Here is a 14,749-nt window from a genome sequence, read left to right on the forward strand (position 1 = left end):
GGCACCCTTATTTCGATGTGTGCTACTTTGGCGTGTAGACGTTCCCTCGCTGCACCTATTTCGATGTGGTGCTGCGCAACATCGATGTTGAACATCGACATTGCCAGCCCTGGAGGACGTGTAGACGTTATTCATCGAAATAGCCTATTTCGATGTCTCCACATCGAAATAGGCTACTTCGAAGTAGGCTTCACGTGTAGACGTAGCCCCAATGTGACATGGTTTTATAGAGAACCCGTTTGATAATAGTGAGCAATTAAAGATACCCTGAACTACTAAAGAACAATACTTGAGATTTTTAAGATTTGATTCTTCTTATCACCACCCCTTAATATACTGAGGCATTTAGTACCAAGTGATACTTTCATTAACCACAGATCCATAGCTTCTTTGCTTACAGAAATGTTTGAAGTTGAGTTGCAGCCTGAGACCGTCATCTTAATTTTAAGCATGTATTGTATGCAAAAAATAACATTAGCTGGTAAGTCATTGCTTTCTGAGAGTTACTGTGGACTTTTCGCTAGTTTGCCTGAAAAAAAAATTTAAGCATTTAGAAACAGAATTAGATTTAGTTCTTTAAACAAATGAAGCTCTCCTAATTAACTAGTATACAAAAATTGTGGAACCAAAGGACACATGCTTAACTTTTCAACACAGTGGTACCTCCTTTCATCAATTGTCTTTTCAATAATTCTTTATATGTTGTCTTAGGTTGTCAGGTGTTAAGGGTAGGGTCCTGCTCTTATCCAACTGCAATGTCCCTAGCACACTAAGGATCTACATAGATAATAAGATACTATAAACCAATATAGAGAAACATCCTTAGCTGGTGTATATCCCCTGCTTAGTTCTGAGTACAGTAGAATCCTGAAATACATGCACTTAAGTTGCACGAATCTCGGGTTAATGTGACTCTGAATTGTGGGGAGCTGGTGCTTGGCTGCAGCTGCCCACCACTCAGTGTAGCTGGGAAACACACCAATGCAACAGCTCCAGTCAGTTTCCTGACTCCTGTGATTATGTGCAGCCAGGAGCCAGGTACCAGCTCCCCACCATTCAAGAAGCAGCAGCCTCACCACTCTGATGAGGGGTGGTAAGAGTCAGGCTGCCACCCTGGACAAGAGCTTGGAAACTGATTGGTGCAGCAGTGCTGATCAGATTCCTGTTTCCTGAGAGCAGCAGGGAACTGGAAGCCAGGCTTCAGCTCCCCACCTCTCACAGGAGTGGGGAAACTGGCCATTGCATCAGCTTCCTGGCTCCCTCGAGTAATGCGAAATTTGACTTATGCGGAGTTGTGCAGGAATGAAACCTCTGCATAAGTTGGGGGTCTACTGTATAGAAAACCAGGCAATCCCTTTGTGTGTAATTACATTGAAATGCTAGTAAAAATATGAAAAGATATGTTTTTAATATCATGTTGTGTTTTCCTTATTTAATATATTACTTTAAGGAGGGTTAGAAGTGAGGATAGACATTTTTGATCATTTCAGCTGATGTTAACTATTGTTAATGCCAAACATAAAAAGTAATTTTATACATATGGTAGTTTTGAGTGACAGCTTGAGTTTTTTGATAATTATATTTTATGTGATGGTTTGGATCACTGAAATCCCCTTGGGGTTGTTTCCTTATGTGATGGTCAAGCCACTGATGTTCATCTTCCTGCCCTATGGGGTCCCCTAGCAACCTGTCCTGCTGGTCCAGAAGCTGTGGTCTCCCTCAACTAAGGCACAGAGTTTGAGTAGCTGCCTCCATCAGACACTAAAGCAGCTCAGCTTTGGGAGTACTGAGCTTATAAGGCCTTCAACAACACCAAGGAAACCAAAACCCCAAATAAATCTCCAGTTGCTTTAAAATGCCAGGCTGACGGGTAACTGCCCCATTTGGCTTCCCATTGGTCGGTGGGCCTGTGTGGTCACATGCCTTTCTAGGACCAAATACAGTATGGGCTTGCAGGATTCCATCTGCAAGTAGTTGGTTTGAGGACTGAGCCATGAAGTTCCTAAAATATCATTAAAAGTCCTTATTAACATATTTAGAGTTAAAAGTAGATTCACTTTTCATATTCCTAACATCACATACAAAGAGATATACACAGAAATAGAATATACGTATACAAGAGATTACAACTTTCAGAATAACATGTTACACGACTCGTTTTAAATAAAGCATCTTCAAATTATGCTTATTCATAGTCATGAGGTTGGGGTGGTATTACATTTTGATTTCTCTGCAAAATATTATAACCCAAAATATCTGGTAAGGATTTCCAAAAACAGGCAGAAAATAATCAAGTTCCATTTTTAAGAGAATTCATATGCTAAATACATTGTGAGTTTTCTGTAGTTTGTTTAAAACATTTCTGCCCCCTGTAATGAAGTTTTGAGATTAAATGTCCAGTGATTTTTCCACATGTGAGAGTTGTCAGATAGATAGCAGAGTGGTTTGCATATTGGCCTGCTAAGCCAAGGGTTGTGAGTTCGGCCGTTGAGGGGGGCATTTAGACATCTGGGGCAAATACATGAAAAAAAATGTTGATACATCCTGCTGTGAGGTCAGGGGCTTGGACTCAATGGCTGTGTCTACACGTGCACGCTACTTCGAAGTAGCGGTGCCAACTTCGAAATAGCGCCCGTCACGGCTACACGTGTTGGGCGCTATTTCGAAGTTGAAATCGACGTTAGGTGGCGAGACGTCGAAGTCGCTAACCCCATGAGGGGACGGGAATAGCACCCTACTTGGAAGTTGAACATCGAAGTAGGGCACGTGTAGACGATCCGCGTCCTGCAACATCGAAATAGCGGGGTCCGCCATGGCGGCCATCAGCTGAGGGGTTGAGACGCTCTCTCGCCAGCCCCTGTGGGGCTCTATGGTCATCGTGTGCAGCAGCCCTTAGCCCAGGGCTTCTGGCTGCTGCTGCTGCAGCTGGGGATCCATGCTGCATGCACAGGGTCTGCAACCAGTTGTCGGCTCTGTGGATCTTGTGTTGTTTAGTGCAACTGTGTCTGGGAGGGGCCCTTTAAGGGAGCGGCTTGCTGTTGAGTCCGCCCTGTGACCCTGTCTGCAGCTGTTCCTGTCACCCTTATTTCGATGTGTGCTACTTTGGCGTGTAGACGTTCCCTCACAGCGCCTATTTTGATGTGGTGCTGCCCAACGTTGAAGTTGAACATCGACGTTGCCAGCCCTGGAGGACGTGTAGATGTTATTCATCGAAATAGCTTATTTCGATTTCGCTACATCGAAATAAGTTATTTCGATGTAGCATACCCATGTAGACGTAGCTAATGACCCCTGAAGGTCTCTTCCATTTCTATGAGATAGGATAGATGGTGCTTTCACACTAGGGCATTGATTTGCTTTAACACTGCTGCGTTGCAACTCTTCCAGTCAATGTATGCTTTTAGAGACCTGATAGAATGGAAATGTGTAGGTAACCTAGAAGTGTAGAAATAGGGTATTTAAGGCAAAACTTGATTTTGTGGCCTCTGTTGTCCCTTCTCTTTAACCACTCATATTTTTCTCTGAGTAGTATTCCTATTAGTGCTATACTGTGCGTATATCTGCATCCTTGTGCTGGTGATTGGAGAACTTTGGTTGCCTTCTAAAGAGCTCAGGTTTTCCCTCTTTAGGTACTTTAATATACAGAGTGGTTTTCATGTATAAATGCTTGCAATATGCATCTGATTATACAGGGCAATGAAAACTCTGTCCCATCAATTTTATACAGCAGCATGCAATGAGTATTATAGCAGTAAAATAAAGCACAGAGATCCACACTTTTCTCATTGATTTATTTGGGCAGTGAAGTTACATCTTCATCTTAAACAATGTCAGCTCTCTCAATTTAATGATTTCCAGCTCAGTTGTTTGTTAATTAAGCCATCTGGAAAAGCACAATGAAACCGTATGTTGATAGCGGGTCTGCATTTTTTTAGTTCTGTACTTGTTATTGATCAGCTAACTCCACCATGAAGCCTCTAGGGGTTCTATGCCAGTCTTAAGCCTGGATGGAGGATGAGGGTTGGTCAGATGAGTGTCAATGCACTGATCATGAAACACCAATATGAATGAAATCTGATGCCAGTACGATTAACTGATAAAAGATGCTGGCTTGGACTCGCCTGGATAAACAAGGCCCGTGGCACCAATCGAGTGATTGGGGGCTGGGTCGATAAGTTGGCCACTGAAAGAAAATTACAACTAACGCGTATAGGATCAATTGGAACATGGAACATCTGAACACTGTGAGCGACTGGAAAGTTAGAGCTGCATCGAAAGGAGACGGAGACATACCAATGTGATATACTTGGGCTAGCAGAGATGCATTGGGCAGCATGGGGAGAGATGTGCGGCTGCAAAGTCATTTTGTCAGGGAATGAAACAAAGTGTGAGTAAGGAGTAGGATTCCTTCTTAGTAGAAGAAGTAGAGGAGCATTGTTAGGATACAAACTGGTGAGTGCAAGAATGATAGCAAGATTCGAAGCAAAGCTGTTCAAAATCTCAGTTGTTCAGGTGTATGCACCCACATCAGACAGTATGGAGGAAAAGATTGAACTATTCTATAAAGACTTGACAAAGACATTGGAGGAGATACCAAACAGAGATGTGTTGGTCACTGGGAGGAATTGGAAAGCAAGCATATCTAGTGGACAAGCAAGCGGGTTTCAGGAACGCTTATAAGTACCATACAGCAGATACTGGCAGTAAGATTGATAATGGAGAAAATTAAATGAAAAAACAAACACATCTATAATTGCTTCATCAAATTTCAGAAGGCATTTGACAGTATAGATCAGAATGTGAATCGGGCAGTGTTGGAGTCATACAGAGTAGATAGCACACTGATAGGGTTCTTGAAGGACATCGACAATGGACATCAATGACAACAGCAGCAGTGAGAATGAGTAGAGAGATGGGAAGCTGGTTTACAATGAGTTGAGGCACAAAACAAGGAGCTCTGATTATCGCCAAGTATTTTCATCAAGCAGCTAGAGAGAGTGATGGACTAGATCAAGGAAGATATAGAAGGGATATCTGTGCACGGGATGAGAATCAATAACTTGAGGTTCACTGATGATATAGGTGTCATCAAGAAGATGAAGAGAAGCTAGTATGAACAGAGCAGGTGCTACATAAGGAAAGGAAGTGGTACAGACTGATTATGAACATTGATAAAACACAAACAATGGTATTTGGAGATAAGGAAATAGGAAGGAAGATCAGTGTAGATGGGATCGAATTCGGGAGCATAGAGAAGTTGATTTATTTGGGGAGCAACATAACGTATAATCTAGACTATGAGAAGGAAATAGGGACTAGAATAGTGAAAGGAAGAGTGAGTTTGCAGATAATTGATAAGATCTGGAAAAGCAAAGCGATTACCTTAGGAATGAAGCTGAGCATCTTGAAAATGTGTGTATTCAGCAGCATGTTGTATGGATGTGAGATATGGGTGATAAGAGATTTGAAGAGAAGGATATTGGCATACGAGAGCAGTTGTTACAAAAAGATCTTGAGAATAGGATGGCTGCAGAAGGTCACCAATGAGGAATTATATAGGAAGAGACTGCCAAAAGAGAACCTACTTCAGAAGGTTATACAACAGAAGTTAGTTATTTGGGAATATCTGCAGAATGAATGACAAATGAAAAATCAAGCCTCTGGTATTTGGCATAATGGACTGCTCAAATAGAAGAGGCAGACCCCATAGAGAATGAGTAGGTGATATAGTAGATTGGTGGTGAGGTAGTCTACAGAAACTAAGCCACTCCGCACTAGACAGGAAAGATGGAAGGAAATAGTGAGAGAGACATCGAACACCAATGGGTGCTGAGCCCAAGGTTATTGTTGATGATGATGATGATGATATTGATCAGCTCCTGAAGTGACATAAGCTTAGGTTCATTAATGTCAAATGAGCAGTTATTATAAAAGCAGCAGAAATAACTGCACAGGGTTGCCTGTAGCATGTGTTGATATTGTAAGTACTTATTTAGGGTTATACTTGGAAGTAAAGTTTAAGATGGATTGTTCTAGATGAGTTTTGAATGGGATAATGTGATGCCCAGGCAACACTTACCGTAGAACACTGAATTCCTGGGTAACATAAATCCTCATAGATTTTTAAAGAGGAACCCTCTGAAAAGTATCTAGTAGGTATAACTTGTTTATTGGATAAATTTTTTGTTCTGTTTTTTGCATTGGTGATTGCAGTTACAGCAGATGCCAGTGTTTCTAAACCCTTTTGGCCAGATCTGGGTTCCCCTACTAAGACATCTGTAGGAACAACCAGTGTAACTTGGTTTTGGATCCACCAAAGCTCTGTGGGTTGTATGGCACAGCGTGAAATGGAAAATAGTGAGACAGGTACCAGCAGAGGCAGCTCATTAAGGAAAACTGTGGAGTGTAGAGTAGAAATCCCTGAATTCTGAAATATTACCGTAAACACACCCCTCTTGTAGGATGTTCACCAATAAGGTTGTACGTAAAAAGGGATTGTAGGAAGAGATTTTTTTTTGAATGACAGCTTTGTTTCAAAAGCTACCAGAATTTTTGTGATTTATTATAAATCCATTTTCATGTATCTGTAGTGAAGTTTATTAAAGTTGGTGTTTAGAAATGTCACCACTGATGCACATTTTCCATGACCTAATTTGATTCTGCAGTTATGATACACAGAAATGAATTGTAGTTAATAACTTAATTACCATTATTTTTACAGACTCTGGAAGCCGTTTTGAATTTCAAATACTCTGGGAGACCAGGACATGCTGATGGCTACTACAGGAACCTTTCACTGGGCCTTCATGTTGAGGTGGAGCCCTCTGTCTTCTTTACACATGTCAGTACCCTTCCTGCAACAAGGTAAGTCTTTCTCTGATCCTTGCAACTGAACATAGCAGCAGCAATACAGAGACAAAAGCTACTTAAACTAATTAGATGTATGGAGAGTTGTGTGGAATTGCTGGATATTTCACAGGATACCAATTGTAACCTACCTTCCACTTAGAGAACCCGGCTTTGGAGTCAAGCAGTCATATGAGTTCGAAATGTCTATATATGAACTATAGAAATTATTTTCACTTTGCTATCACTTGAAACTTAAACATTTCCTTTTATAATGGACATCATCTTCCATGTCTCTGGTCTGAAATTTTGAAGTTCTAGTGGTTCTGTCTGCTGTTTTAGACTGTGTTGCACATGCTAGTGGATAGCAATGGAAACACTAAGTTGGGTCAGTTTTTCCAAAAAATATTTTTACCTGTTTCTCATAAGGGATAGTTTTATATTTATAGTAACTTTCATCCCGAGGATAATGAGGAGTCCTAAGGCACCTTAGAAACTGATTGATTTATTTGGGCATAAGCTTTCATGGTTAAAACCCACTTCACCAAATGCAACAGTCCTCCAAACTTCACTTCTGAAACTCAGCACCGGTTTCCTGTCTCTGGTGCTGAGAAAGAAGCTCAAAAGATCAGACAAACAGTAAACCATAGGAGTAGCATATCCTCTGGCAAGAAATATGCCTTGGCAGTGACTTCTTTCATCAAGGGGCATCAGCAACTTCATTGGTGCTCTTGTTGATACTGCAGTGCAGACTTCTTTGGGGGAACAAGAACAGCAAAAGGATGCTTGCCTTTCAATTCTGTATTCACTGATTGTCCAGGATATAAGTCCTCAGGTACCAATGAAAGACAGGTCCTGCCCACGCAGTCTCAGAGACAGGTCAGTGTTTGTTGTTGTGTGATCTTAGATCTGTGAAGCATGCAGTCCAGACATAAACCCAGTATGTTGTTTCAGTTGCTGGTATCTCTGGAGATATGTTCCTGGGCCTTGGCAGCATCTGGCATATCCCCAGCGTGGTGAAGTTGTCCAGTGTCATCCTCCGTCTGAGTGAACTCTTATGGTCTTTGTTCCTGATGATATTTCTAAGAACATAAGAACGGCCATACTGGGTCAGACCAAAGGTCCATCTAACCCAGTATTCTGTCTGCTGACAGTAGCCAATGCCTGATGCCCCAGAGGAGGTGAACCGAAGACAATGATCAAGTGATTTGTCTCCTGCCCTCCATCTCCCGCCTTCGACAAAAGGCTAGGCACCATACCTTACCCCTTGTTAATAGCCATCTATGGACCTAACCTCCAAATATTTATCGAGCTCTTTTTTAAACTCTGTTAGAGTCCTGGCCTTCACAACGTCCTGTGATAAGGAGTTCCACAGGTTGACTGTGCACTGTGTGAAGAAAAACTTTCTTTTATTAGTTTTGAACCTGCTAGGCATTAATTTCATTTGGTGTCCTCTAGTTCTTCTATTATGGGAACAAGTGAATAACTTTTCTGTATTCACTTTCTCCACACCATCCATGATTTTATATACCTCTATCATATCGCCCCTCAATCTGCTCTCTTCTAGACTGAAAAGTCCCAGTCTCTCTAGCCTCTCCTCATATGGGACCCATTCCAAACCCTTAATCATTTTAGTTGCCGTTTTTTGAACCTTTTCGAATGCCAGTATATCTTTTTTGAGGTGACAAGACCACATCTGCATGTAGTACTCAAGATGTGGGCGTACCATAGTTTTATATAGGGGAAGTAAGATATTCTTTGCCTTATTTTCTATCCCTTTTTTAATTATTCCTAACACCCTATTTGCTTTACTGACTGCCGCTGCACACTGCGTGGATGTTTTCAGAGAACTAACCACTAAAATTCCGAGATCCCTTTCCTGATCTGTTGTATCTAAATTTGCCCCCATCGTATTGTATGTATAATCGGGGTCATTTTTCCCAATGTGCATTACCTTACACTTACCCACATTAAATTTCATTTGCCATTTTGCTGCCCAATCACTCAGTTTGCTGAGATCTTTTTGAAGTTCTTCACAGTCTGCTTTGGTTTCGACTATCCTGAACAGTTTGTTGTCATCTGCAAACTTTGCCACCTCACTGCTTACCCCTTTCTCTAGATCATTGATGAATAAGTTGAACAAGATTGGTCCCAGGACTGACCTTTGGGGAATGCCACTAGTTACTCCCTTCTATTGTGAAAATTTGACATTTATTCCTACCCTTTGTTTCCTGTCTTTTAACCAGTTCCCAATGCATGAAAGGATCTTTCCTCCTATCCCATGACCACCTAATTTACATAAGAGCCTTTGGTGAGGGACCTTGTCAAAGGCTTTCTGGAAATCTAAGTATACTATGTCTACTGGATCCCCCTGTCTGCGTGCTTGTTAACCCCTTCAAAGAACTCTAATAGATTAGTAAGATACGACTTCCCTTTACAGAAACCATGTTGACTTTTGCTCAAAAATTATGTTCTTCTACGTGTCTGACAATTTTATTCTTTACTATTGTTTCTACTAATTTGCCCGGTACTGATATTAGACTTACCGGTCTATAATTGCTAGGGTCTCCTTTAGAGCCCTTATTAAATATTGGTGTTATATTAGCTGTCTTCCAATCATTGGGTACCGAAGCTGATTTAAAGGATAGGTTACAAACCACCCTTCTCTTCATTTTCATTGTGGAATTCCATTTCTTGGTACCTACTGGAGTTCTGGATCCATGGAACAGTCAGTGCTGAGGTTCTATGTCATATTCATGGTCTTACTGGAACCTGTGGAACATTCCTCCCACTTCCAGATCCTCCCTAGTTTTTCAGTGTTACATGTCTTCTGTCAGATGACAGTCTAGCTGATGTGAGTAGCTGCTAGAGGCTATTGTAAGTACTGAGACTAGTTCCAACTCAAAACTTGGAGACTAGACTCAAGGCTGAAAACTATGACCATCTCATTACAGGAGGATCAACATCCTCCTCTTCTTTATTCTTCCTATTCATAACCTTCAGAGGGTGATATCTTCTGTCCAGGATTACCAGGACTCATCAAGTGTAAGAGAGGATCTACTTCTCTTGGTATTCCGTTGAAGTAATTCAGGAGAGGGACTTGTGGACATTCTGGTTTCAGCATGGCCTTCTGAAGTGGCTTAACTATCAATGAGGCCATCCTCGAATCTAAAAGGTCTTTGCAGCAAATCATGTTGTTTGCCTTTGACATCCAGGAAAACTGTGACAACTCTGTGCCTGCTGTGTTCATGGACATCTTTCACTATGTTCCTCATTTGTCTCTGCATGTATGAAAGTATAGTTGGGGATTGACCTTCTACCAAAAGATAAAGATTCCCCCGCCGCCCACCCAAAAATATCAAACCTTGTCAGTAGAAAATTCTAAACTGCATTTTGTCTGTGGCTTCATATCACTAACTGTCATGCTTTGTTGGCCATTAACAACTTGTCCCTCTAAGACAATGCACTGAATATCTCAGACAAATTGGCAGAAAATGACAGACTGGTGTTGGATGAATGACAGGCTGTCTGCTTGCACTGCTTTACAAGTGTCCTTAGATGGGAAAGATTCTATGTGCAAAACTTCATGGCTTCTGTCCTTGAGTCCCCTGTAGGAGGTCCAGCAGCTATTTCAGGATCTCCCCCAGCTTGGGAATTTACATGCCTTTCTCTAAAAGAAAGCATTTCTACCCTCAGTCTCTACAAGAATACCCAGTTTCCCACAATAGCCTATCAATCTAGAAAATGAGGGGAAAAATACAATTGTCTTCAGCGAGTTCTTCACAGTTGGGAAATCCCAACCAGTCTATTTGTCTACCTTGTTGGGGATGGAGTATGACATTCCAGCGTATGAGTTTTTCTGTCTTCTAGTTTTTGTAATAGGTTATCCCATTTTTCATGTGGTTGGACCTCCTAAATACTGGGGAACTAGTAATTATATAACTCAGTTTATTTCCAGTATTCTTCCCTCAACTTCTCTCCCAGTCTCTTGTCAGGGATTGTTCACACAGGGACATCTTCCTCTGAGAACAGTGCTTGCTTCTCCATTTGTGACCTACAGAAGATATACCCCTTTTCAATAGGGAAAGGTTTCTGCATAAAAAGATGTCAGATCCATCCTAGGTTTGCAAAGTCTACATAAAAAATAACAAAATATGATTTCCCATGTTCATTTTGGTCTCTGTTATCTCCCTGGATCTCAGTTACTGATACACTATTAACTTGAAAGATGTGTATTTCCATGTGGCTATCCATCCAAACAATAGGAGATTCTTAAGATTTCTGATCAATGGTCCTGCTTTTTTTCCACTGTTTGTGGCCTATGAAATGGTGGGTGGTCACTACAATCTTAAGGAAGGGGAGCTATATAATTATTTCCTTGCGTCAATAGCTGGCTTTTACAAGACTATATGGACCTTTGGTTTGACCTAGTATAGCCATTTTTATCCAAGCTTCAGGAATAAAGTCTATCCAGGATCCAATCATTCTTCAGTGGTCTGAGTCTGTTACTTGGGGGGATTCTGTGCTAAAATTTCTGCATTTTTATTTGTCAAAATAGCACAATATAATTCAATTTTCTATTATGTTGGCCATTTATTTCAGAATACCTGCTACTAAGTATGTCAAAAATTTGCATAACAAAAAAGATTGCTTCAGGAGTAGAGAGTTAAATAAATCCCTATGAAAGCGCAGTTCCAGTTCTGGGATCCTTGATGGGGCCACGTGGGTCCCCAGGAGCCCAAGTGTCAGAACTCTCCTTCCCCAGATCTCAGTCATGGGACAACCAATCATCCCAGACACATATATTTCAATACCCCCAGAGACCAGCTGGGGGCAACTCCCAGCCCAGAAACCTGCACCCATAGAGCCTTTACTTCTCTCCTACTTATTTACTGTCCCACTGTGCTGTATTGTGTGGTCCTGTTCTTTTTTGCCCTTTTGCCAGAGCTGGGCATTTGAGGCCCTCTCCTATCCTCAGAAGAATGAAGATGAAGCCAGGCCCTTATTCCCTTCTTGCTGAGCATTGTGCTCACTGTGAGCTGGGCATGGCAGGTCCAGCAGCCCATAGTTCCAGCCAGCAGCTCTGTATTCCTATTTCTGAAGGAGACATAAGGAATTCTGTGAAAATTCTGCATTGCACGTAAGTGCAGAATTCTCCCAGAAGTGAAACTATGGAAGTAGCATTGTTTGTAATATATGTTGGCAAAACAAACAGGCATGAACTGGTAATTGTAATGGCCACTTACTCAATGTGTTCTGTAAATTTAACCGAAGAGAAGATTCTCTTCGTTCTTCTTTTGTTATTTTTAGCCTAAAAAGAGCTTTGATTGGCAAATGCTATTAAACTTTTTCCTGAAGTTGTTCCTGGGCCTGTTGATGATAAAATCATAACCTTTGCAGTTACAAAATAAAAATGCATTCATGTAGCACTTTAAAGGCAAGGTGATGAGCTTTTGTGGGGCAGACCCACTTCAGATCTGGAGATAGTGCTGAGATACAGACTAATATGGCTACCTCTCTGTTACTGTGCAGTTACTTAATTGCTCAATAGTCATGTAAAAGTAACAGTTAATATAAACTGAAAAATAATTGTCTGTGATTGTATTCTCCTTAAATTAAAAATTGAATCCATAAAATAATCTAAGGTTTGTGTGTCTTAGAAACGAAAAGACAAGGGAACAACTTTTTCTCAGCTGATCTCTTGATCCTCCGTTAAACCAGAATATATTAGAGATACTTCAACTTCAAATTTTGCATCTTAAAAATTTCCAGCTATAACACTAGTTCATACTGAGTTGATAGGATTTTGGAATCTCAGTATTAGACACATAGAGTCCTGCCAAGATATTCTTTATCTGACATGTAACATTCCTCTGTACATCTGACAATAATTTACTTGACAAGTGTGATAATTTCATTAATACTTTCTAAAGCTGCACTAAAGATGGCAAGTTTAAATTACTGCTAGAAGTGTCTCTAATGAAGACTGGATCAATGAAAATGCTGACATTGTTAGGCCTTGTCTTGAAGAAAACACAAAGCACATCTGAATAACTTGAAGAACCCATCTCAAAGCACAAGAGATGAACTTCAACACTCAAGATGAGTTCTTCAGAGAGAATCCAGGTGGTGTGCAAACAAGTGTTGGGCTGATCTATGTTCTAATATTCAAAAGGCGTCTGATTTTGGTGACCTGAAAACCATGTATGATGGATTGAAGAAAGCAGTTGGACCAAAGCTTATGAAAGTTTCCCCACTGAAGCCTTTAAAAGGACAAATAATTACAGACGACAAGCTGCACATGTCCATATTGGTGAAACACTACTCATGTCTTTATTCCCTTGAGCGTATAATACAACCTGAACTTGATAACCTCATCCCAACTCTTTCAGAAAAGTCTGAGATAGATGAAGAGCCTATGGAGGAGGAACTTTGTCAAGCTCTTGATGCTCTCTCCAATGGAAAAGCACAAGGAAAAGACAGATTTCTAGCTGAAGACCTGAAGGCAAACAAGGCTGTGCTCTTTCTCTTCCTCTCTGATTTACTCGTAAATTGTTGGAGAGCAGGTGATGTCCCACATGACATGAAGGATGCAAACATCATCACTCTGTAAAAATAAAGGTGACAAGGGTGACTGCAATGACTACAGAGACATCTCGTTACTGAGCATCATAGGCAAAGCATTTGCCCTTTTCATTCTCGAATGCCTGCAAAAACTCAGATTGAGTCTATCCAGAAACACAATATGGCTTCAGGCCTGGCAGGTCAAAATGGACTTGATTTTTGCACTTTGACAACTACAGGAAAAATGCAGAGAACAAGGTAAGCTGTTATTCATAGCATTTGTGAACTTAACAAAGGCGTTTGACACAATTAGTAGGTCAGTACTATACGGGGTGTTAACCAGGATTGTCTGCCCACTGACCCCACTCAAGCTCATAACATCCTTTCATGAAAACATGAAAGCAACAGTGCAATATGATGGATCTACATTGGAACCGTTTGCAATGAACAGCCGAGTCAAACAAGGGTGTGTTCTTGCCCCTACCCTCTTCGGCATATTATTCTCAGTTCTACTAAATTGAACATTTCAAAACTCCTGCAGTGATGTATTTCTCCATGCAAGATTAGATGGCTCTCTCTCTACAACCTGGCAAGACTCAAGGCCAAAACTAAGGTCAAGAAAGTCTCATTAGGGAACTCCTCTTCACAGATGACGCAGCTCTCGTTGCTCATCATGAAGATGCTACAGTCACTGATGGTTTCTCTGCTTGCAAGTCGTTTTCCCTTGACATGAGCATGAAGAAATTGTTGTATTCACTCAAGGTATACCTCAGTGACCCAATGTCATTCTGGATAGGAGCCCATTAGATGTAGTTCAACAATTCAACAAGGGCAAATGCAAAGTGCTCCACTTGGGAAGGAACAATCAGTTTCACACATACAGAATGGGGAGAGACTGTCTAGGAACGACTACAGCAGAAAGGGATCTAGGGATTATAGTGGACCACAAACTAAATATGAGTCAACAGTGTGATGCTGTTGCAAAAAAAGCAAACGTGATTCTGGAATGCATTAACAGGTGTGTTGTGAACAAGACAAGAGAAGTCATTCTTCCGCTCTACTCTGGGCTGGTTAGGCCTCAGCTGGAGTATTGTGTCCAGTTCTGGGCACCGCAGTTCAAAAAAGATGTGCAGAAACTAGAGGGGGTTCAGAAAAGAGCAACAAGAATGATTAAAGGTCTGGAAAATGTGACCTATGAAAAAAAGTTGAAAGAATTGGGCTTGTTTAGTTAGGAAAAGAGAAGATTGAGGGGAGACATGATAGCGGTTTTCAAGTATCTGAAAGGGAGTCATAAGGAGGAAGGAGAAAACTTGTTCTTCTTGGCCTCTGAGGATAGAAC

The 14,749-nt window shown here is 41.1% G+C and overlaps 1 protein-coding gene across 2 annotated transcripts in view; it reads left to right on the plus strand.

Annotated features, from left to right (window-relative positions):
• The window catches only part of TRAPPC9 (trafficking protein particle complex subunit 9), a 719,778-nt gene that overhangs the window by 233,590 nt on the left and 471,439 nt on the right, over positions 1-14,749 (plus strand). For both annotated transcript variants that reach the window (XM_074986617.1, XM_074986618.1), the window contains one exon: positions 6,722-6,864. In XM_074986617.1, coding sequence (XP_074842718.1) covers positions 6,722-6,864 — 143 coding nt within the window. The remainder of the gene's footprint in view (positions 1-6,721; positions 6,865-14,749) is intronic.

The sequence above is a fragment of the Carettochelys insculpta genome, chromosome 2 (genome assembly GCF_033958435.1).
Source record: "Carettochelys insculpta isolate YL-2023 chromosome 2, ASM3395843v1, whole genome shotgun sequence".
In the NCBI taxonomy this organism is placed as follows: domain Eukaryota; kingdom Metazoa; phylum Chordata; order Testudines; family Carettochelyidae; genus Carettochelys; species Carettochelys insculpta.